Source organism: Rhinolophus hipposideros (assembly GCF_964194185.1).
Source record: "Rhinolophus hipposideros genome assembly, chromosome: 1".
Lineage (NCBI taxonomy): Eukaryota > Metazoa > Chordata > Mammalia > Chiroptera > Rhinolophidae > Rhinolophus > Rhinolophus hipposideros.
The window spans coordinates 20394876-20419851 of NC_138047.1; the positions used below are offsets into that span (position 1 = coordinate 20394876).

Sequence of the window (24976 nt, forward strand, 5' to 3'; positions counted from 1 at the left end):
CATCAATAAAACAAAAAGGGATCCTACTGTATGGGAAAAGATATTTGCCAATGATATATCTGATAAGGGATTAATATCACAAATCTATAAAAAACTTACTCAACTCAACTCCAAAAAAACAAACAACCCAATTAAAAAATGGGCAGAGGACTTGGGGAGACATTTCTCTAAGAAGGACATACAGAAGGCAAGAAGACATATGAAGAAATGCTCAACCTCACTAACCATCAGAGAAATGCAAATAAAAACCACAATGAGACATGTATCAATTTAATTGTACTCTTATTAGGCTGCTAGCTTGTTTGCCACCTATCTCCTCACTAAATCTTAGATAGGGAAAAACTGTATCTCTTTGGCTCACAAGTATGTCTCCAGTGCTGGCACAGTACCTAAGACATACCTGGTGCTCACATTTGTTGAATGGTTAAAAAGGATGAATAAACAAAGCACAAAATCAGGCAGGCAAGTGAGGTTGAATAGGAGACAGTCCTCGCAGGGATGACACGGAAATCTGATGTGGTTTTTCAGGTGGTTGGGAAAATATGAAAAGAAATATTGTTTTCATAGGCAAATTCCTTCTTCTGTCCTCTTTATCTCTCTCTCTTTTTTTTTAATTCAAAGTTTATTGGGGTGACAATTGTTAGTAAAATTACGTAGATTTCAGGTGTACAATTCTGTAATACATCATCTATATATCACATTGTGTGTTCACCACCCGGAGTCAGTTCTCCTTCCATCACCATATATTTGATCCCCCTTACCCTCATTTTCCACCCCCCATCCCCCTTACCCTCTGGTAACCACTAAACAATTGTCTGTGTCTGTGAATTTTTGTTTCTTCATTTGTTTGTCTTGTTCTTTTGTTGTTTTGGGGTTTATATACCACATATCAGTGAAATCATATGGTTCTCTACTTTTTCCGTCTGACTTATTTCGCTCAGCATCATAATCTCAAGATCTACCCATGTTGTCGCAAATAGTACTAGTTCATCTTTTCTTATAGCCGAATACTCTATCATTGTGTATATATACCACAACTTCTTTATCCAATCATCTATCGAAGGACACTTTGGTTGTTTCCGTTTCTTGGCCACCGTAAATAAAACTGCAATGAACATTGGAGCACACATGTCTTTATGGATAAATGTTTTCAGATTTTTTGGGTAGATACCCAGGAAAGGGATTGCTGAGTCTTTTCTTTTTACTTTTTCTTTTTTTGGTTTTTGCCTAATGATTTGCAAAGTTAGAATAAAAAAATGAGATGATGATAAATGTGGGACAAAGCAACTCACTATTTGGAAACTTTGTTTTGTTTTCTTTTTTTTAAATTTATTGGGGTGACATTTGTTGGTGAAATTGCATAGATTTCAAGTGTACAATTCCATATTACATCATTTATAAATCCCACTGTGTGTTCACCACCCAGAGTCAGTTCTCCTTCCATCACCATATATTTGATCCCCCTTATCCTCTTCTCCCTCACCCCACACCCTTTACCCTCTGGTAACCATTAAACTATTGTCTGTGTCTATGAGTTTTTATTTCTCATTTGTTTGTCTTGTTCTTTTGTTGTTTTTGGTTTATATACCACATAGCAGTGAAATCATATGGTTCTCTGCTTTTTCTGTATGACTTATTTCACTTAGCATTATACTCTCAAAATCCATCCATGTTGTCACAAATGTTCCCATATCATCTTTTCTTACCACCGAATAGTATTCCATTGTGTATATATACCACAACTTCTTTATCCATTCATCTATCAAAGGATATTTTGGTTGTTTCCATGTCTTGGCCACCGTAAACAAAGCTGAAATGAACATTGGAGCACACGTGTCTCTATAAAGAAATGTTTTCAGATTTTTTGGGTAGATACCCAGGAGAGGGATTGCTGGGTCATATGGTAATTCTATTCATAATTTTTTGAGGAACCTCCACACTGCCTTCCATAGCGGCTGCACCAATCTGCATTCCCACCAACAGTGTATGAGGGTTCCTTTTTCTCCACAGCCTCTCCAACACTTGTTACTATTTGTCTTGTTGATGAAAGCCATTCTGACTGGGGTGAGGTGATATCTCATTGTGGTTTTTATTTGCATTTCTCTGATGATTAGTGATGTTGAGCATTTTTTCATATGTCTATTTGCCATTTGTATGTCCTCTTTGGAGAAATGTCTCTTCAGGTCCTCTGCCCATTTTTCAATTGGGTTGTTTGTTTTTTTGTTGTTGAGCTTCCTGAGTTCCTTGTATATTTTGGATATTAGCCCCTTATCGGAGGCACTGTTTGCAAAAATCTTCTCGCATTTAGTTGGTTGCCTCTTTATTTTGAGATTAATTATGAGATTAGCTGAGGGCTTGTCATATATGGCCTTTATTATGTTAAGGTATTTTCCTTCTATACCTATTTTATTAAGTGTTTTAATCATAAATGGATTTTGTATCTTGTCAAATGCTTTTTCTGCATCAATTAATATAATCATATGATTTTTGTCCTTTATTTTGTTTATGTGATGTATCACATTGATGGATTTGTGGATGTTGAACCACCCTTTTGCCCCGGGGATGAACCCCACTTGGTTGTGGTGAATAATCTTTTTTTTCGATTTAGAAAATCGAATAATCGATTTGCTAGAATTTTGTTTAGGATTTTTGCATCTGTATTCATCAGAGATATTGGTCTGTAGTTTTTTTTTTGTGTGTGTTGTCCTTACCAGGTTTTGGTATCAGAGTAATGCTGCCTCATAAAATGAGTTAGGAGTACTGTCTCTTCTTCAATTTTTTGGAAGAGTTTGAGCAGAATTGGTATTAGATCCTCTTTGAAGGTTTGGTAGAATTCACTAGTGAAGCCATCTGGTCCCAGACTTTTGCTTTTGGGAAGGTTTTGGATGACTGATTGAATTTCATTACTAGTGATCGGTCTGTTTAGATTTTCCAGTTCTTCGTGGTTCAGCCTAGGAAGTCTATATGTTTCTAAGAACTTGTCCATTTCTTCTAGGTAATTGAATTTTGTGGCATATAGTCCTTCATAGTACTCTTGGATGATCCTTTGTTTTTCTGTGGTGTCTGTGATAACTTCCCCTTTTTCATTTCTGATTTTGTTAATTAGTGTCTTCTCTTTTCTTAGTGAGTCTAGCCAAGGGTTTGTCAATTTTGTTTATCTTTTTAAAGAATCAGCTCTTTGTCACATTAATTTTTTCTATTGTCTTTTTGTTCTCTATTTCATTCAGTTCTGCTCTGATTTTTGTTATTTCCTTTCTTCTGCTGACCTTGGGTTTCACTTGTTCTTTTTGTAGTTCTTTAAGTGTAACATGAGGTTATTTATTTGGGATTTTTCTTGTTTCTTGAGTGGAAACTTTTTAATGAAAAATCGGTCATCTAAATTGCTGTGAAACTAATGACTTTTCATGAAGTCATTTTTCATGAGAAAATATCACAAACTGTAACAGGATCACAGACACTAGAGGGCAGCCCAAACACCCTGTGGTGTCTTCCCCAGGCCGAATAAACAAACACAGCAATCTAGCCTGGTGTTTAAAACACACTCAAATCAACAAATCAGATGTTACAGTCTCCACTTCTTCCCACAATTAAAGAACTTCTTCCATGACCTCCGCACCTGTTTGTAGGAGACCTTCAGTTTCTTACCGGAGTCCTCCAGTCTCCCCCAAGAGCTGAATGAAAGAATGTCTGGCTGCTTCCATAGGCCATGGCTGCTGTCTCTCCCAGGAACCCACAGCCACTGTCCTGTCCTGGGTCCACGAGGTACCTGTAACACTATGTTCACAGAAGCCTCTGCTTTCAAGTCGTGGTGCAATGGCCTGAATGTTTGTGTGTCCCCCTCTTGCCCCCAATTCATATATTGAAATCCTAAGCTCCAATGTGATGGTGTTAGGAAGTGGGACTTTGAGGAAATAATTAAGTTATGAGGGTAGAACCTTCTGTCATGCAGGACGGCCTGTGGGTTCTCTGCTCCCACTCCCCACATAAGAAGGCACGATGTGGCTAGGCCAAAAAGGAACACCCACGGAGCCATAGGTAGGGGAGTCATACCACTATGGTCTCACTGGAGGCTGGTTCACACGACGTACGACCTGCTGTCCACTTTGCGGCCAACCGACCGACTCTCCTTGACTCCCTAACGTAGCCGCGGCAGTTATATCAGTGGCCAATGGCTCAAGGGTTACAGCTGATGGCCAACTAGCCACAGCTAACGGCCATCTACTACCCGAGCGAGCACCTTTCCACATGAGGCCGAGAGCCTGGAAACTGCTCTCTGGAGCTCTGTCCCCACACCTTTATTAATGAGATTAGTGCCCTTATAAAAGGGACCCCAGAGAGCGATTCACCCCATTTCCATGTGGTCATGGGGCCATGTGAGAACACGACGAGCAGGCAGCACTCTGCAATCTAGAAGAGGATCCAACCATGCTGCCACCCTGACCTTCGATTTCTAGCCTCCAGGACTGTGAGAAACAAATTTGTGTTGTTTTTTATAAGCCACCTAGTCTATGGTATTTTGTTATGGAATCCTGAATGGGCTAAGACACCTGGCACGTGCATGGGTGGGAACAGTGCCTGCCTCCCCATTTTAAGTGAGCCTCCTTCCCAGAGACCAGAGCTCTGCTGCCCTAAGCCCTAACACTTTGTTGGAATTTAATAATAATAAAAAGCCTCTCAAAAATATTGCACTGGACTCAAACATGAGCTTTTGGGGAGCTGGTCTCCCTAATTGCCAGACTCCAAATTTATAACAAGATGTTGTGAATTGTTTTTCCCTGTAAGTTTGCTTTAGTCACTTTGGCCAACAGTTACCTAAATGGTCCATCCCGCCAACACATTGGACATGAGAGGTTTTTCAGGATTCTGGAGTGTACTGGCCCTAATTGAAATCTGTAAATCATTCATGTTCCTGAATATAAGCTCAGGTGTCCCTGGGGCTTAGCCTCTCAGGAAGATTTATCCCAAAATGTTAAGGCTTTGGAAGAGCATCGATTTCCTCGGTTTCTTTCCCTTTAGAGGAAGAATTGTTTTATTTATTTTTATTTTTGTTGAAAGCAGAGCTGTATTTAAAAGGCTCATTCTAAAAAGAGATCAAGTCAGAGTCTGGTTTCGACTAGTGGGAATTTTCCTTCAGCTGAACCAACTCTTGGCTGTGCTTGAACTTTGGCCAACGCTGGGGCCACTGGGCAGTGCTTTTAACTTAAAAGTGACTAATAAAGTCATGAAGGAAAATCATAAAAGAGCATGACAAACAAAATTATCAGAAAGAAAAAATATATATGATTTTACTATGATGAGAATCACCTTCCAGGTACCAGAATAGAAAATTTGCAGACATAAGCTTAAGTTAACAGCGACACTCGATGAATTTAAAAATTCTTTCCCTTCAATTGGTTTAAGTAGCCAGGTTCTACTAATCAGTTGTTTCTAACATTGCAGAAAAACTAAGTACAGTTAGCCAAAAGAAAAACCTGAGATCACCTGGATTCCAGAAAATACAAGAGACTGAAAAACTACCTTCCATTTCAGGTGCATTTTTAAAGCTGATGGAACATCCAAGAACACACTGTTTTTACATTGGCTTATTTTGTAAATGGTTTAATTAACATATTGAAAATGGGGTTGTGTTAATGAAATAATTATGTTGGGACTCATACCCCTTGATTTGAAGGCAGGATCACATTTTATTATATAAAGAAATAGATTTAAATGGAGTCAGAAATAACAGTTGGTTAAATTACGAATGTATTTGGTCTTCTGTTAAAAAGTATTCACTAATGGTTAAATGTTACAACATCTCTATTTTTAAGTACTTTGTACATGGCTACAACCCAGCAATCTTTTTTTTTTTTTCCTGTGGTGCTCTTTACTTATTTATTTTTGGAAAGTTTTGGCCAAATCTGTTCCATCTTTGACCTTTGAGTTCTCTTCTTTTCTTTTTAAAGAAACAACTATGTGTACCTTTCCCAGTATTAAACATACACACGTACTCACGTGCATGACAAACAATTCCCAGACTTGCTTTTCTGACAAATAAATCAGCGCTAGGAGATCTTTAAAATGTCAAACTTCTCATTCAGTATGAAACCTGTCACGACCCATGTGTTTCTTTGACGGCACCCCAGACCGTACTGATTGGCATGCTTCCCATGTGTCAGACACCTATTCAGACCTATCCCATCCCTGCAATTATTGCAGTTTTTCCCCCCTGACTTCTTGGGAGAGGTATTACTGTCCCAGGCTTTTGGCCTCCCGGGAAGGTCAAAGAGTTTCGAGTTAGTTTGCTTTTCCTCCACTCTTTGAACATCAAGGCACAGTAGTCCCCTCCCTTCTTCACAGGAAATGTGTTCTACAACCCCCAGTGGATGTCTGAGAGTGCAGACTGCACTGAACCCCGTAGGTACGAGGTTGTTTTTTTCCCTATATGTAGATATATAGGAAATATATTTTCACTTAAAGGAAGCACGTTTTGGTTTCTCTTTGGCATATGTGAATTGCCAGCATCACTACTCTTAGGCTCTGGGGACATTTGTAAGTAAAATAAGGGTCACTTGACCACTGCAATATGGCAACAGTCGATCTGATAACCAAGGTAGCTACTAAAGGGCTAACTGGCACGGCGTAGCTACAGTGTGGAGACTCTGGACAAAGGGCAGGACAGAGCAGGATGGCATGTGATTTCATCAAGAGACTCAGAATGGCGCGCAATTTAAAACTGATGAATCGTTTATTTCTGGAATTTTCCATTTAATATTTTGGGACCACAGTTTGACTGAAACCACAGGAAGTGGTTTCAGTGGCACCATCAAACGCTTTTCCAAGACCTCTTGGAAGAGTACACAGCTATTTTATCCTACTTCTTAATCATTATTCACAGGCATGCTCGAAGGGTCAGCCCAGAATAGTTTACGGATTCTAAAATGCCTTCTTCTTATTGTAACTTAAAAAGATTCTTATAGACCCAATAGCATGAGGAACTGGTTTTGACACCTGACAGTCCCAGTTTCAACTCGTACCACTTACTTGCTCTGTGAACATGTACATTATTGCACCTCCCTAAACCCTAATGCCTTCATCTGTAAAGTGGAAAGTGACATTATTAAGAATACAGGCTTGTTGTGTAAGTCAAGAACAAGTGTGTTTTAAAAGAAAGGAACAAGTAGATGTAGCCAATTACGGGGCGATAAGGAGACTCTTCTTTCCCTACCTACCCTAGCTTAAATAAAAAGATACGGAATATATCAGAAATACCACAAAGCAAGGGAGTAACAAAAGGGGACACCCTACACGAATCAAAGCATTTTATAATATAGAGCTACTTCCGCCCAGTAAATTGGTACATGGCCCCAGGGCACATCTAGGATTATGCTATTACTTTCTAGCTATTTAAGTGTTCCATTTCAACCTACGGCTTGCCTACAATAGACGAATGTATAAATTCCAGCATGCCAGTGTCAGGAAACGATGGAGTTGAGTTTATTCCCCAGCCTCAATGTCCTCCATAGCTCTGAACAGCCCATGCGTATGTTGCATGTGAATTACTGATTGACATTTACTACAGGGAACATGGCTTTTATTAACAATAGCAACTTGACGAGAGAAACAGACTCTGTCTCACACAGAAGGACTTTGGACTAAGAAAAAAGTCTTCTACTATCTACTCCTAAGTCCTTGCCGGGGAAAGGACTATCCAGTTAGAAAATTATCCAGCCTGGTGATTTGCCAGGTCATCTTATAGCTTATTATTTTCTACTATTTTTATAGGGACGAGACAAGCAAAGATAAAGACATAAAATTCAAATCTGTCTACCACGTGGATTTTGATGTAAGAGAGATGAGAAAGTCCAGCTTTTCAGTTCAGAGATTTTCCGTGGATAGACTCCCCAGTCTGCACCATCAGACTAACCACGTCTCTGAAGTGCAGTTTATGCTTCCAGCATCTCTGGGGCTGTACAGTAGGAACTCGGATCCAACAAGTCCAGTTGTTAACTCACCATTTACCTCCCATCCTGCTCTCCTTGCCCAATCATGACTGTTTGTTATTCTTCTTTCCTAAGTAGACACCTTCAGACTCACCTTGGACTCTTTTTCACTTTCATTTTGCCATCAGTTTTATGACCCCTTTCCTTCTCATTAACACTGTGGTCTTCCCTTCCCACCCCTTCCTTTCTCTTCCCTTCTGTACATCACACTGAGGTCCTCATCACCTGCTGCATTTGGGCAACAGTTCCTTCGAACAACGTCTCCCTTTCCTCCACATGCCTCCTCACCACTGAACTTTTTGAAGCCCTGGGGACATGTCACACCTCTGTTCTAGAGCTGCCTCCCTCAGCCTCAATAATGTGCACTTTGTTAAGATCTTCTGTCTCAGGAGAGCCATCCCCATTTCCTACCGCTCCCTAACGCACTCTTTTATCCCAATCCCTTGCACAACCGTTTGTTTCATCCTAGTCTTTGCGTCTTTAACACTCACCCTCAACTTCTCCACCCACGATGCCCCAATCCAAGCTTTCTATTCAAGTCCCGCTGAGATGTGCATCTGCCACCAAATCTCCCTAAAATACTTTGGAAACTACTTACCTCTCCTGTCTCTAAACTTGTTTTTCTTTTTTTTACCCTAGCCCCACCACTTTAGTACTTAACTACTCTAGTTTAGCATCGGTCCTGTTTCCCTGGAAGACCCTTTGTTACGTGAGGGCATCTGCGCTAGGTTACTCGTCCCGGTTCTCCGCCTACATACTCATTCTTCATGTCCACCCCCAAACGCAGGGCACAGAAAGAGATCAGTAAGAGAACTCCTGGAGACTCCAGCCAACACCTTCTACCCCTGCTGAGGGTAGACTGTAAATTCCAACATTCCTAACTGCCAGTCTTCAGCGCAATTACACAGGGTCCACAAGAGGTAGTACCAGGACATTTAACGTGTTCCACGTGCCTTTGAGAAAGACCTAAACACCCGGTGGCTTTCTTTGTTCATTCGTTTCCTCTGCAATGACGTGGGGTGGAGCTGGGGCAGGAGAAGATTATTGGGATTTAAACTATAATTCCTAGTTACAGATGAACAAACGCATCGACTCTCAGGGGCTCGCAGGACGGCAGAGGTGGGGCAGCGAGGGCGCTTTATCTCATCTCGCGGTGGGGTTCGCTTTCACATGCTTCCCTTTGGGAGACACTGGAGCAAACTCGCGCCCCACGCGGGGGCATTGCTTCCAAAAGCAATGGCTTGAAATGACGTGTGCGAGCCTCCGCTCCTCCTTGCGATGCGACTGCAGCAGAACACCAGGAGGACGACGCTGGCGCCGGCCGCCAGCAGGGGCGAGCGCTGCCGCGGAGTCCCGGCCCCCGCCCGCCGTGCGCCGACCCGCCGCTAGGAGGCGCCGCCGCGCGCCCGCCCCCGCCCGCTCCCGGAGGAGGGCTCGGTCCCCTCCGCCAGTGCCTGAGCCGCCCGGGAACCGGCGGGGCGCAGACCGCAGGGGACGCGCGGCTGAGCGCCCGGGGCTGTCACCGCGGACGCGCCGTGCGCACCGGGACGCGGGCATCTGGGCGCCGCCAGCCGCTGCCTGGACGGAGGGCGATGTCTGCCGGGGCCCGCCGCCGTCCCCGGGGCAGCCGGGCGCAGCCGCTCGCGCCCCTCTGCTGCCTCTCGGCCGCGCTGGGGATGCTGTGGTCCCCCGCCACGCAGGCGTTCAACTTGGACGTGGACAAGCTCACGGTGTACAGCGGCCCCGAGGGCAGCTACTTCGGCTACGCGGTGGACTTCCACATACCTGCCGCTCGCACGTAAGTCGCCCGCGCGGGGAGTGCGCGCGCGAGGGCGAAGCCGGCTGCAGGCGGGGTCCCTGCCCCTCTGCGGGAGGAGCCGCGTCTGCCCCACAGCCCGATAGAAGGCGGTTCCTGAGGGTCCCTCCCGCTGCCTCGTTGGGGTCCGGTCCCCGGCTCCTGGCCACCAGCCTCTTTTTTTCCCTTTCCAGGTTAGATGTGCCTTGTGCACTTTGATCTAGTGACCTGCCACTTGCATAGAACACACAAGTCCTGGGGACTTCCCAGTACAAAGACTCGAGCATCGTACAAAGGGGAAAGCGGGACCAAGCAGACTTCAGCCAGTTAAAACAACGACCACAACACGGGCTGTTTATACATAGCCTGTAACAATTAAGTGTCTGGGCGCAAGTGCTGTCTGCTTCAAGCAGCTGGGCTCTGTCCTTGCTTCTCTCTCTCTCTCTCTCTCTCTCTCTCTCTCTCTCTCTCTCTCTCTCTCTCTCTCTCTCCTCCCCCCCCCCCCCACTGTATACACAGCTCCACTTAAAGAGTTAGGACTATTTGCACCCTCTTCCAAACCAGGTTTCAGACGCCCAGGTTTCCAAAAGGAAATCAACTTTGACAGTGGGTCTCCCTCATCAATACGCTTCTGCCTAAGACCCCCACCACCCTAGTCTCAGTGGGCACGCGGCTAGAGACGGCATCGCGTGCTCGCACTTGCATGATTCCCACCGACTGATTTTTCTCCAACCCTTTCACAGACCGAGTGTCTTGGTGGGGGCGCCCAAAGCCAACACCAGCCAGCCAGACATCGTGGAAGGGGGCGCCGTCTATTACTGCCCTTGGCCCGCCGAAGGGTCTGCGCAGTGCAAGCAGATACCGTTTGACAACACCAGTAAGTGATATTTGTCACTCAACCGTGGGCCCTGGTTTCAAAGAACCAAAGCCATCCTGCTCGAGTCAACTCCCCACTTTGTACTCATTTGGCCTATCTGATGGGTCTGTGTTGTGGGCTGTGCAGGTCCCTCGGGAAATCAGCTTTTTTTAAGCCTGAGTGGGAGGAACATGCTGAGTGGATGCCAGAGAGGGAACAGTATTTTGACCTGGAGTATTTGCAAGCACCCTAGTAACTTCTGTTTCCTTACTGTCCTGAGATGAGCATTTTCGGGGTGAGCAGATGCTTTCGAGAAATACAAATGTTACACCCTAACCTTGATAATGAAGAGAATTTGGTTGCTTCCCAAAGACAGAGCTGGGAAAAGACAAATCCTTAGCATTTCCAGTGCCCAAACTCTGGAGGCAAGCCTCAGCAGCTACAGACCCAGACATCGCTCCATGTTGCTATTTAATTCTTTACAGAAAGAAAGAATTTTCCTTCAAAATATTGGACATTGGATACAAACTAGTACAGGCGGAGTGTGGATGGATTACATTCATTTCCAAAATCCCTAGACAGATGTTTCCTATTTAATTAAAGGGAAAATACATTTTAAACAATTCAGGCTGGTTATGTTTCCTCTGGTGTTTTCTCTTTGGGTCCTGAGAAAATAATTTAAACGTAATGCTTTCAAAAACATTGACACTGAATGTTTTAATTTGTACCTCCAAAACTTCATGAATGCAAAAGGTATACATGATCAGAAAGCAAATATCTCTTTTCAGAAAAAATGTGACTTTGTCAACTCAAATAATGTTCTTTGATGAACAATAATTTAAAATACCTTTTGCCCCACACAACTATTTTATGATATCATTCTTCATTATTGTTACATTAGTGTGCATTTAGAATTTATGTAGAAAATCCATTTTCATAGAATTTTGATGAAATTGGATGGGTGGTGTTTACCGATTACTTGAACTAATTTGCATTTTTTTATTTTAAAGGAAAAAATAATTGCAGTTCTATGAATATTGAAATCATTTCACATGAAAGAAATACTATATAAGCATTACTTTGAATTATGACCAAATTAGGAAAACATTATATAAAATGATTTTAAAATTATGTTTTTCATATGTATCTATATATGGTTACAATAGGTCATTTACCATTTTATTAAATAAATTAGTTATTTCATGTCAACTATTATAAGCTTTTACTTTTAAGTTTAACTATTAGAAACTGGAAAAAATAAGCCACTTGATGTTAATCCGCAGAAGAAATCTTTCAATTCATTTAATCAGGACTTTAGATGCCTTCTAGTTACTAACCTCTAGCCTGAGAATAAATTTCCTAAATCGGAAGAATTAAGCATAAAATTAATGGCATTTTAATAATCCATGTCAAAATCATTTGTATTTTAAAAAGTATTTTAAACGTAAGCCTTTATAAATAAAGACATAAGTCATTGGTGTTATTTGAACTTACGTTAAGAGAAATAAGCATTTATGTTTTGAGACATGTTTGATGTATTTTTATCAAGAAGCAATCTAGAGTCATGGACATGATTTTAATAACCTCCTAGACCATTCCCATAACATATCACCTCAGGATCTGGTTAGTATATTTTTCCTTTGATAAAGGAAGAAACAGTGTCTGCCCAGATAAGTCATACCTGAATGCATTTCTAAGTACTAACCCCAGGAGATGTCATGGTTTAATAAATGAAAACCAGAGGATACAGACATCAATATGAATTTTATAAACTGACCACTCCCAACCAAAAATTTCCAATGTTAAATTACAGTAGGTAACATTTTCCAAAAGTTCATTCTAAAGCAACAGGAGCTTTGAATTCGCTTTCCCATAGAGACCTAATTGTGAAAGATTGTGCATCGGTTTCCAGAATAGCCCACAGGAATGCACTTGACCCTTATTGTAGATAAATTATATTTGCAGTGAAACAGTAGGGGACAAACTAGTACCACTGTGGCAATTAAATAAATAGGAACATAATCTGAGTGAGAAAAGATCAGTGTTACTTGGAGACGAGAACAGGGGGTAGATGGCATCATCTGTTCAGGTTCTGAAAAAGACATCTGAATATCTCACAGGACTTTACAGATTATTTCTTCTGGTTCTACATGATGTCTTATTTTTCCTTCTAAATATATGAGGTTTTATTCTTGATAGACAGATGCAGTCGAACCAAAAAAGGGAAACAGGAAGGGAGGTACAGGCATCCGAAGTAATTGAGCAAGAAATGAAATTTAAGAAAAAGCCATACAGAGGAGTCCACGGAATATTTGTGAGAAATGAACGGTCCATGATGGAATGAACAAAGCCTGGGGGAGTTTCACAGAGAGAGAAGACAAGAATCGCTGAGAAAATAAAATTCCTCATGTTAGCCATCAGGGGGTGCTGTGGGCCCAGGAACTTTGATTGCTGCTGGGAATGGCCTGAGAACGGGTGGGGGGAAAGAAATGAAAGGAGGACACTCAGGTGTTTGCTACTGAGCGGCTGCCAACCCACTACCAATCTTTTCCATGCGCCAGTTACTTTCTCCATGCGCCCCCAATGGCACTGCCCATGGCTGCCATTTGCTGCAAAGCTGGGAAAGGCAGGAAGGGACAGCAGGAGCCAGCAGAGCTATTTCCAGTTTGAGCATCTGTTCTGTGCGTAGAGTGTGATCTTGGAACCAAACATGAAAGGCAGAAACAAAGGCATTGCTGACTCGGGGTCTTGCCATCGATGTTACCAGAGGCATTACATTTATTGATCGCCTCCTTGGTACCAGTCACTTACACACATTCTTTTTAATCCATAAACAAAACATCCATCTCAAACTCATTTTATGAATAAGGAAACTGACATCAAAGGTGTTTTGATATATCCAAGACCACACAATGGTAAGAAGTAGATGCAGGATTGGGAAAGAGGTCTGTCTGCTCCAAAGCTGGCCTTTCAGAAATGGGGCGGGGACTGGTTCTAATGGAGGGCAAGGTCAGGGCAGATGCTATGGAGCTGAGACACTGCTCACCTTTCCTTGCCCTCCTTAATTCTCCCACCTCAATGTTAACTTCACAAATACCAATTTCAATGATCCTACAGAGAAGCTCTGAAAGGGAAAGGCAGTTTGGGTAGAGGGTTATGGAAACCAGAGGTCCTAGAAAGAGGCTTTGTCTTGGTGGGAATAATAGGTTGCATATGCCCCCTGGTTTGCCACAGCTCCCCACTGCATGCCCCTCTCTGTGTCCTCATCAGCTGCTTCCTTTCTTGCTGTCTGCCCTTTGGCAGAAACAGTTTCCTGAGAAAGAGGAAGAAAAGCTCTCTGCTTGACAGAGTAGTGGTTCTGAGAGCTGGACACTCACAAACTGACATTCACGTAATAGTGGGGTGTTTCAGGCATGCAGATATATTGCAAATATCCCTCTATAGAGATAGTCATGACTTGCCCTGTCTTTACCCTGTCTGCTTTTACTATGACATCTGAATTCAAGGCATTCTAAATAAATTGGACCTTTCGATGACATTGTTTCAACTCATTCAGGCCCCTGGGGTGTCTACAATTTTGTGTTCGCTGTGGTAACCTAGACACTGAAAGAGACTGGCCTATAATTCAGTGCCTGAATCTGGTTGTGATCTTGAACCTCAGTTTATTTAAGGTCAACTGACTTTAAAAAAAAAAAAAAGAAAAAACTTGCCTTTTAGTTTGAAATTCTTTTCATTAAATCTTTTTTTCTTACATTATCATATAACTTGGATTTTTTTTTTATTACTTCTCATCATAAATGCAACAACAGAGGAAGCTGGGAATAGCCTAGCACTTCAAATGCATGAATACTATTAAAATCTGTGGTCCTTTCAAGTATGGCAAAAGGAAACTTTAGGGAAGCATATGGCGGTGGGGGAGGTGCGAAGTGCAAAGAGTAGATAATTTTCCTGCTCTGTACAAAATCAAGTGGTTCCCAAAAAGCACTTCTCTCATCTCCCTTCTGTCTTTCCCTCTTACTTCACTAGAATACAATTCCCCCATCACCAAATTGGTTTCTTTCACTTTTGCCTCCTTTTAGGAACACTAAACTATGCCCCATGTCTTAACTTAAAACATCACATCTGCCAAATTCATGCCTCTCATTACTAAATCTACTTCAATGTTCATTTCTTCTTTTTCCTACATTTTCCAAACCCATGTATGGATTAAATAAGAACTGCTAGATTACAGCCCTTGGGCTAAAAGGGGATTGAGTGAAACAGAATGAAACAGACACCTATCTTTAGAATGAGAAAAGGCAAATTGCAACCACAATAACAATGGCTAGTACACAAATATTTGGCTGTTTTAAATGCTCCAGTGAAACATTTTGAGGAGAAAGATAATAGCATGTGCTCATTAATGATAATAATCGTCATAGTACTAACAATAATGGCTTGGCAATGTACCTGGGAACCACTCGCAATTAGGGACCCACAGAAAGAGTGAACAGGAAGAGGTGGGAAGTGCCATTGAGATTTGAACATCATCTGAGAAAGACTACTTCAATTTGCGGTGCCTTAATTTAGTACCTTTGCGTAAAACAAACAAACAAACACCCCTCCAAAAAAGAACAATAACAACAACAACAACAAAAAGAAACACCTTAAAATGGTAGGTCATTTGGTTAGGATATTCAAAACTCTGGAATGGTAAGATTTCTGTTGGACTTGTGTTTTAGCTGGGAGACCGGAAGCCTTTGTTTTGGGGGTGTCTGTTTTATTTTGTATTGAGTGAGCCCACAGTAAGAAGCAGCTTAAAGCATCTGGCGCTGTGACTGGTACAGGATTGTTTTTTGATAGTCTTGGGTGTGCCCTTTTTCTCATGTGAGGGTTGGGAAACATATTGGTCGCATAAGTCTTGCTTTTCCAACTTCCTCAGAAAGAAATCAGTTTTTGTTCAGGAACAAAGAAAAGAAAAATGTAGGTCAGAGCTACCCAAGTAAATGACAGAGGAAATAACACAAATGTGACAGAACTCACCAAGAGCAGAAATCTGGGCTCTAGAAAGTTCAACTGAAAATGAAAAAAAGGGAGAAGGCAGCCTATAGATAACCTGCTCGTTTAAGAATGAATAATGCCATCCATGTATTAGGGCAGACAGCTTACTCTGCTAAGTACTGATCCCACTGTGTCATCAAGGGTGGTTTAGCTGGATGGCTTACTTATTCTAGAAGCAATTCGTGATGGTGACCATGTCTGATTTGCTGGCCTGAGAGATGCAACCAACATCCCTAAACTTCTCCCAGTTGGCTCAGACTTTTGTGCGACAGAATGCAGCGAAGTCCTGATATGAGAAGGGAGGAGGCAGTGGTCCCTACATCACATAGCAACGGAGGAAGCAATTAGAAAAAGGAAGTCCTTGAAACTCCAACAAGAAATGGGAAACAGATCTGCACTATGGCTTGCTGAGTCGTATGAGCGTTAGGCGCCTGTTGCTTAATCTGCAAAATTCTTTCAAGAAGTTGGAAGTCTGTGTGATGGAACAGGCTTCCAGGCTCTTGGCAGGAATGGTCCGCGCAGCAGCTGCAGCATTCTGGAGAAATGTAGGAAATGGGCTTGAAATTCTTCTGAAAGCAGGAAAACACACTTTGACATTTAAGCTGGCCGGCTGAGATGTGCTCATTCAAACTTTACCCCTTGTGTATAGAGTCCTGTAGCTGTCACTGTGCATGAAGAGAGTTTGAAAAGCTCAGCTCAGGTGCGCCCTGACTGACACCTTCCAGAGACCCAAACATGGATTTTTGAGGAAGAGGGATAAAAGACAAATTATTGATCTCATTAGAATCACTCACTTAAAAATTTAATTTTCCAAATTCAGTGTAACTGCATCTTTATAAAACCATATTTGGTGCACCAAGCAAGGTGTACCTATACAATGAAATCCTAAAACAGATTAAAAATAATTTTAATTCTGGGTTATGTTATATGGAGATTTAAGGTAGATAAGCAAATCATGATTCACCAATAAGCAATTTATACTGAAAACATTCTATTTAATACACTCGTGTTATTGTATACGAACTTTAGCCAGGAACTCTCAGACCAGTTGGAAGGAATAGAGCTGAACCCCAACTCTGTAGAAAAGCCAGCATATCTCTGATATTTAGGGGATTGCCCCAAAGATCTGCCAAATTGAGAAATTCTTCTGCAACCATAAGCATTGGTGAAAGTGATCATTTACCCTTTCAATTGTTTTATTAAAATTAAGGCATAGATTACAAAAATAAGTCTTTAAAGAAATGGTTGCCAGGCATTTAGAGTGGGAAGGAGGGGTTGTCCTCAAAGGGGCAGAACAAGGGAGTTTGGGGAGGTGATGGAACTCTCTGTGTCTTAAATGTAGTGGTGGATACACTATTATATATATTTGTCAAAACTCATTGAACTGTACATCACCAAGAGTGAATTTTACTGGATAGAAATGAAAAAGAATGAGAAAAGAAGACATTATGGAGAATGTTATGTATCCAATATGATGATTCAGTTTGGTTTTGTGGCCATCTCTCTGAGCAGGTGGGCTGTTAGCTCTTAGACTATGGAAAGGTCTGATGTAATAATAACTGGAAGTACTAGGACTTGTGATCCCTAAAGAGCTTAGACTACTGCCTCTAAATAAGGGCGAACAATTATATCATCATGGAGGACCTTCTTTATAATTCTTTAAACAAAGGATAACACATTAAGAATGTATTTAGTAAGAGAATTGTGAATGAAAACATGTTAAGTCAGAATGACTTTTTGCAATGAACCGTCATACTTGTGTAATTCTCATATCCTTACTGAAATTCAAGCATCACATCCCTCATTGACAGTCATTAAAGCAAGGAGAACTTGCTTCAAACACATTACTGTAGTTATTAAAATTAGTATCATCGTACTGCAGGGCATTTGCTTATTAAAATTATATCAACTTTATTCTTTAGTTCTGATATTTAACATATGGACATAGATTTGTAAATGACATTGCAAAAGGGAAGACTGTATCAATCTGCCCTGATTTCCTGGGCATGCAGAGATGAGAGAGAAGGGCACACACCATTGCTTCAGGGAAAGGTTTGTGCGAGGACCCTGCACAGCCCACGTTACACACAGCATCTCACTCTAGGTGACAAGTCAACTCCCCCCGACAGATTATGGCTTCATTTCAGATTTGTCTCAGACTCCCCTATGATTTTCCCAGATGTCTCCAACTATGCCACGTCCCTCTTGCCACACGGCTTACACAACTTATCTCTATAGCACAGCCCAGCTTATCTGTCAGACATGTATTACATAGTACACGTTTCCCCACTCACTCTGGGTCCACGTTCTAGTACCTCTTTCTTATCTACCCAGAATATCTTCTCTTCCAGTAATGACTTCTGGAACTTCTAGCTTCTCTCTTCCTACAATTCTGAACAGGACATATGTTTCAGAAATTAATTCGAAAGTTGCTGCAAATCTTTTTTTTTGGAAGAAGGGGAGCATAACACTAAAAAATAATGTTTTCGAATATCCTCAGTATGAAGAGTCAAGTAAATTATGGCATAATCACACAAGTAAACGTTACATAACCATAAAAGATGGAGTCTACCAAGAACATTGTTAATAAGAGAAAATGCTTTTGTTTTAAAGTTAAGTGAAAAACATAAAATTCACAATTGTTTCAACAACCTGTAAAGGGGTACAAGAAGGGGACATGCCATGAGAGGCTGTCTTTGGGGAATATGATTAAAACCATTTTTTCTTTTTCTAATGCATTTTTTTCCTTATTTTTAAAACCATTGAACAGGCATTCATTTATGACCAGGAAAAATAATGATAAATACACTTGAACAAATTTCTGAATGAAATTATTGTGGTCACTGAAGTGTTATGAAGATTAACAATAAAAGACCACAGAATTAAGGTTCAGTACTGGCTGATGGCAATCTTAGTTGCTACTTCTTTTGTGTTGAGTATAGACAGTACTTTAGAAATACACTTATAGGTGCTTATGCTTCAAAATATGAGGATATTTTCAGTAACAATTATATGTATAAAAATAAGAAGATGCAGTGTATCTATCCCCTGCCTTTGTTCTAGATTATCTTTAAACCAATCGAAATGTAGACTTCACATCTGACACAGCTGTTTCTAGAGTCTTTTAGAATAAGATAGATGTTTGTGAGTAGAACTGCTTTTGAGTATACCTGCGGAAGCTGGGCAGGTCAAAAGAAATTAATTCACAATCTTCTTATACTGCGGTCAGTGCACAGAACTTGTTATAAGACACCTTTGGCAAAAATCAGAATGACCACAGGTCCCGATAATTCTCTGCACCTTAGAACATGGAAGACATTCGGTTGAGTCAAAAAATCCAGGTAAAACTCATGAAGCAGTATGAAATTTCACAACATGAATCGGTGTTTCGTTTTTTATCTGTTATGTGCAACAAATCAGATATTTTTTCTTTAAAACATATGTCCCAGGGATGAGTTACAACATCTATCTGGAGTATTCCTCCTTCTGAGGCACACCGTTCTACTCATTCTCAAGTAAGGTTTGTAAATATTCCGCAGCTAAGATGTATCCGTTTAAGTAAGTTAAGAGTATGCCCGTGCCCTTGTCAACAGTACCAGTTGAGCAGAAAAGAGTGAAAGGTGCTGGGGGATCTGAGGAGGCTGGTAAATTGAGGAGCATTCCCCAAGATCTCTTTTACTGTGAACATGCAAAAAAAGTCTCCATGTCAAATATATCTGGAAATGGCTGCATTCACTCCCCTTCTGTATTAGTCAGGATGTACACATAAAGGAAGAGATTTAGTCTAAGGAATTGGCTCATACAATCATACAGTTATAGAGACTGAGAAGTGCCACGGGCTGCCATTTATCAGCTGGGCACCCAGGAAAGCCTGTGATGTGACTGAGTCTGTATCCAAAGGTCAAAGAACCAGGAGCATTGAGGTAAAGAGAAGATCAGTGTCCCAGCTCAGGCAATGGGGCGGCGGGAAGGGCCAAATTCTTTTCTCCTCTTTCTTTTTGTTCCATTCAGGCCCTCAACAAACTGGATGAGGCCCACCCATTGGGAGAGGGCAAACCTCCTTCCTGAGCCCACCAATTCAAATGCTAATTTCATCTAGAAACACCTGCACAGACAGACCCGGAAATAATGTTTAGTCAAATATCCCGCCATCCATGATCCAGTCAAGTTGACACAGAACGTTGATCCTCACACCCTCTATGAGACTCACATGCAAATTCTCTTAGAAGAGGCACTGAGAATTCATGAACTAAAGAAACCCGTTAGATTCTCAGGATAGAATATTCATTGACAGTCATTATTTTTCCTCACATTCCTTAGGCCAAAGCATGCCTAGGTATTGCTGTAGTAACAATGGCCCCAAATGTCTGGCTTAAAACAACCAAGACGCATTGCTCGCTCACACCACTCTATGTTTAATATGAGTTGGTAGAGAGCCTCTGCTGTTTCAAGTCCCCCACAGATCAGACAAATGGAAGTTCCTTACTGACATATACTTTCAAGATCACTCTAACTGGAAAGGGGATGTGGTAAAATGCACATTGTCTGTTAAAGCTTGACATGTATTCCTCACGTTGGGTAGACCAAAGCATGCCTAGGAGGTTGGCCATGCCAACTTATTTGAATATCTAATCCTTTCTTTATCCATACCTATCAAAATGTATCTACAACCTTGAAAAGAATACTAGGAAGCAAGTGCAATAAAAGAGGTTGTCTTTGGAATTGCAATTCAAACAAACTTTTCTTCTATTTCTAATGGGCATGTGTTGCAGGACATATCGTGGGGGACACTGTAATCGTAGCATATTTCTTTAGGGCTACAGTTCTAATTTCCATACTTATGGTAGAGAACAGACACATGGCAAGGAAATGAAGGTGTTTCAACAGATGTGAGGATAAAAGAGACTTTCATACCGATAATCACTCCTTGACATGTTCCAGGTAGTCTCCACTCTCTACCACGAATATTGTTTGGGAAGATGGAATACCCTTCATTCTTTCAGTCAGGCTCCCTGAGTGACTGCTATTAAGTCGTAATGTCTTTTCCCCCTCAGAGTACCCTTTGGTTAATTTTAAACCAATTTTTTGTTTTTTTACTTATAAAAATGTTATCTAAAGGGAACAGTGAAGTTGAGAATAAAGCTTAGTGTTAGCAAATAGTAAAATTCCATTTCAGTGACTAGAAGTGTTAGTGACTTTGTACAAGCAAACGCAGGTCTAAACACTTGAAATATGGCTGTTAACAAAGTCCAGGGCCTTACCCTGGTGGGGTTTACAGTGACTAACCAGTGACGAGTTGAGGAAAAGCTAAGGTTAAGGAGACAGAGTGGTGAGTGTGTGTGTGTGTGTGTGTGTGTGTGTGTGTCCGTGCGTGATTATTTTAGATTGAGTGGGGTATTAGCTTCCTGTTGCCATTGTAACAAATTACCACACATTTAGTGGCTTTAAACACCACAATTTGATTACCTTACATTTCTGAAGGCCAAATTCTAAAACAGGTCTCACTGGGCTAAAATCAAGGTATTGGCAGGGCTGCCTTCCTTTCTAGAGGCTCTCAGGGAGCATCTGTTTCCTTGCATTTTTCAGCTTCTAGAGGCTGCCCACATTCCTTGGTTCGTGGCTCTCTTCCATTTCCAAAGCCAGCAATGTCTCACAGTGCCGTCTCTGGTTCTCCTTTTCTGCCTCTTTCTTTCACTTTAAATTATCTTTGGGCTCACCCAGATAATCCAGGATAATCTCCCCTAAAGTGAGACTAAAGAGACAGGTATAGGCAAGATTACACAGTTCTTTAAAGGCCAGGGTCAGGATTTTGGATTTTATTCTAAGAGTGATGGGCAGCCAATGGTGCTTTTTAATAGGCAAGTAACATACTTTGAATTATGTTTTTAAACATTTAATACACTGTAGACAAGCAAGAGCAGGAGCAAGGAGACTAGTTGGGAGACATTCCCTCATCTAGTGATGAAGAAGTATGGTTTGGGACGAGAGACAGCAGTTAGGATTCAGAAATGGTTAGATTTGGGATTCATTTGAAAGTGCAATTGGTAGGATTTCATTTTAGATCAGATGAAGGGTACAGAAGAAAGAGAAAATTTTGACCTGAATAAATGGAGGAATGGGACTCAGACAGGAAACAGTGGGGAAGGAGCAAGTCTTGGAGAAGACATCAAGAGTTGAGCCCAGATATGTGAAATTTGAGATGCTTATTAGACATCCAAGTGATGTCAAATGGGCAGTTGGATAAATAAACCCAGAGTTCAGGCAAGAGGCTTGGAGATTTAAATTTGGAAGTCATAAGTATGTAGATGATATTTAAGACCATGACTTACAGAGTGAGTGTGAATGAAGAGAGGAGAGGAGAAGATAAGAGAGGAGAAGAGAGGAGAGGAGAGGATAGGAGACGAGAGGAGAGGAGAGGAGAGGAGAGGAGAGGAGAGGAGAGGAGAGGAGAGGAGAGGCAAAGACAAAAGAGAAGGGAAAGGAAGAGGACAGATCAAGGTTGAGACTGAGTCTTGGAGCATCCTGAAATTTAGAGAAATTCTGGACAATTGAGGATGTATGAAAGACAGACACCAAGAAGGAGGGGCCAGTTAGGTAAAAGAAGTCATGAAGCCAATGAAGAACGTCTTGGGAGGTAGAGTGAAATGAGGACTGAAATTTGAACATTTGATTTGGCAATGGAAAGTTCTGGATGACTGAAAGAAGCAGTTGCAGTGGAGTGTGTCAGGGGAATGGGAGAAGACCAACAGGAGACAAGTCTATATAGCCATTTTTTCCCCTCAATGAGTTTTGCTATAAATAGGACAACAGAAATGTAACAATCAAGAAGATATTATAGCATGTTTATAGTCTAACAGGAATTATTCTGTTAAGAGGTAAACAATGATGATTGAAAGAGAGGTGGTGTATGCAGGAACAAATTCCTGAGAAGATGAAAAAGAATGGGTAGGATTCTTATGCAGATGGAGGGGTTGGCCTTAGAGGGGCACAAAGGCCATTCATCCTTAGTGACAAAAGAAGGCAGAGTGAGGGGACACCTCAGAGGAGGTTGGTGGGTTTGGTGATAGGAGGAAGAAACTGATTTTTTCTTCATTTCTTGAAATAAGAAGCAAGATTTTCTGCTGGGAGTGAGGAGGTAGAAGGAGAAGATTGGGAGAAGGAGAAAATGTGAATAGTAACAGCAGAACGGCAGAATGAATTGAGTAGTGAAGTAATAGGATTACCAGGCAGTGCACTGGGACCGTGTGAATTATAAATATGAATTTCTTTGTGAAAGGAATACATTTTTGCCTCTGCTCACGCTACAATGTGGTCCTACCTGATTGGGCTGGAATTTAAGACCTCCCAGGGGACAATTCCAATTCCATCTTGGGTGTTAATCTTCCATAAAGATACAATGCAGACACAGAAGGTTCGAATTCTGAAGTGCCCATTTTGTGTAACATTGGGACTGGCAGTTGGTTTTTTTTTGGTTTTTTTCACAGAGTGAACCATTCTGTTAGATGATGGTTGGGATGCTTTTTACTATAACATCCTCTGGCAACAGGGATGAGATACAGAGGAAAATGCAAGCATACAACAGGAGTAGTGTAAATACATTTCAAGTGCTATTGGGAGGCAGGTTTATACAACCTTCATCCTGAAACCCAATCATATCCTGTATTTAAAAGCATTGCTTTGAGGTCATATTGAAGAGATTTATGTCATTTAGTCTGCTTCCTGAGATTCCCATGCTGAGAGGTTTTCATTACTTCTTGAAGCAAATAAATTATTGGGCACTGAACAGAAGCATGCTGTGCTCCTGCCAATCGGAAGGTGACATATAAGCCATATTGAGATTTCTCATTTCCCCAGCTGTATATATAACCAAGATATTTGATCCCCAGGTCATTATTCCAAGTGTGAGAAAACCTAGAGATGAGAGAATGTATGAAAAATTCAAGGAGCTGAAAGAAAATCACTAGGTTGGGAATGACAAGAGATGATACTGGCAAGGCCAAGGTGATATAAGCTTGGTTTTAGGGATTTTTGCATTTTAGAAAGAACTCTGGCTTCAGGACAGAGAATGCCTTTGAAGGTGACAAGCCTGGAGGAAGGGAAACCAGTTAGGCGGTCACTGCAGAAACTGAGGCTGAAGAAATGGTGGTCATGAACATGGAAGTGGCAATAGAGATAGAAGTAGATGGACTTAAGAGAGATTTAAAAAGAAGATTCAACAAGAATTTATTACTGAATAGAATTTGGGAGTGCAGAATTGGTGATTGTCAAGGATGTGTTCCAGGAAACTGGCTTGGTTGTTAAGGCTGCCATTATATTGGGGCGGCTGGTTAGCTCAGTTGGTTAGAGCACAGTGCTCTTAACAACAAGGCTGCCGGTTCAATCCCCACATGAGCCAGGGTGAGCTGCGCCCTCCACAACTAGATTGAAAACAACTACTTGACTTGGAGCTGATGGGTCCTGGAAAAACACAAATAAATAAAAGGTGTTTTTTTTTTTTTAAAATACTCTCATTATACTAGTTATAAATAGTGAACAAGATGGATGTTTGTTCACAGACATACTCTCTGACCTTGCAATACACTCTGACATCCAATGGATGAGAAGATTAGTGGCTGGCAGTTCTAATCAAGGGATAAGTGCTGTAACAGCAGACAATGAAGAGGGTTTTAGGTATTCAAAAGTAGGGCTCCTGTCCCTGACTGAAAATGGGGCAGGGGTCTTTCTGTGTATCAGGGAAAGCTTTTCGGAGGGAACATCATTAAAGGGTCAGACAGCTGAAGGGTGATGTGTGTGTGCGCGTGTGTGCTCAGGTGCGTGTGTGCTCAGGTACGTGTGTGTCTCAGCATGTCTGTCTCTGGGGTGGGTGAGATAAGAGAAAAAACCATTTTAGCCAGTGTAGATGAGGTGGAGTGAGTTGTAGCAGATGAGGTCTAAGTTGATGTCTCAATCTATACAACCAAACTGTAACCAGCTCTGCCTTTCAGATTTTCGTGTCATATTAGAGGAGTTTTTGTTTTGAATCTGATCTGCTGCAGATGGCTTATTTTTGCCCTTTGGAGAGGTAATTCTTTCATTTAACATTTGCTCCTCTAGCTGCATCATACAAATTAGCAGAACACCCACCCAAAAACCACTTGCATTGAACCAACAAAAGTCCACATGTATTTCCCGAACAAACCTTACATACAATCTGAGTCAACTTACATATGAAAAACATCTCAAAGGATAGTATATGATGTAGAAAACTCATTCATATTTATTACTAAGCAACGGCCGGAAGAACACTGGCTAGGCACTATTGCT

At 41.4% G+C, this 24976-nt stretch overlaps 1 protein-coding gene across 4 annotated transcripts in view; it reads left to right on the forward strand.

Moving 5' to 3' along the window:
• Window positions 1–9406: 9406 nt before the first annotated feature.
• The window catches only part of ITGA8 (integrin subunit alpha 8), a 167951-nt gene continuing 152381 nt past the window's right edge, over window positions 9407–24976 (forward strand). For 2 of the 4 annotated variants that reach the window (XR_013993892.1, XM_081057808.1), the window contains exons 1-2: window positions 9407–9780; window positions 10521–10654. Coding sequence is in view for 2 of the 4 variants with exons in the window: in XM_081057808.1 (XP_080913934.1) it covers window positions 9575–9780; window positions 10521–10654 (340 nt within the window). In the remaining 2 variants the exon portion in view is untranslated. The remainder of the gene's footprint in view (window positions 9781–10520; window positions 10655–24976) is intronic. The other 2 variants (XR_013993893.1, XM_081057809.1) reach the window with 1 other exon arrangement.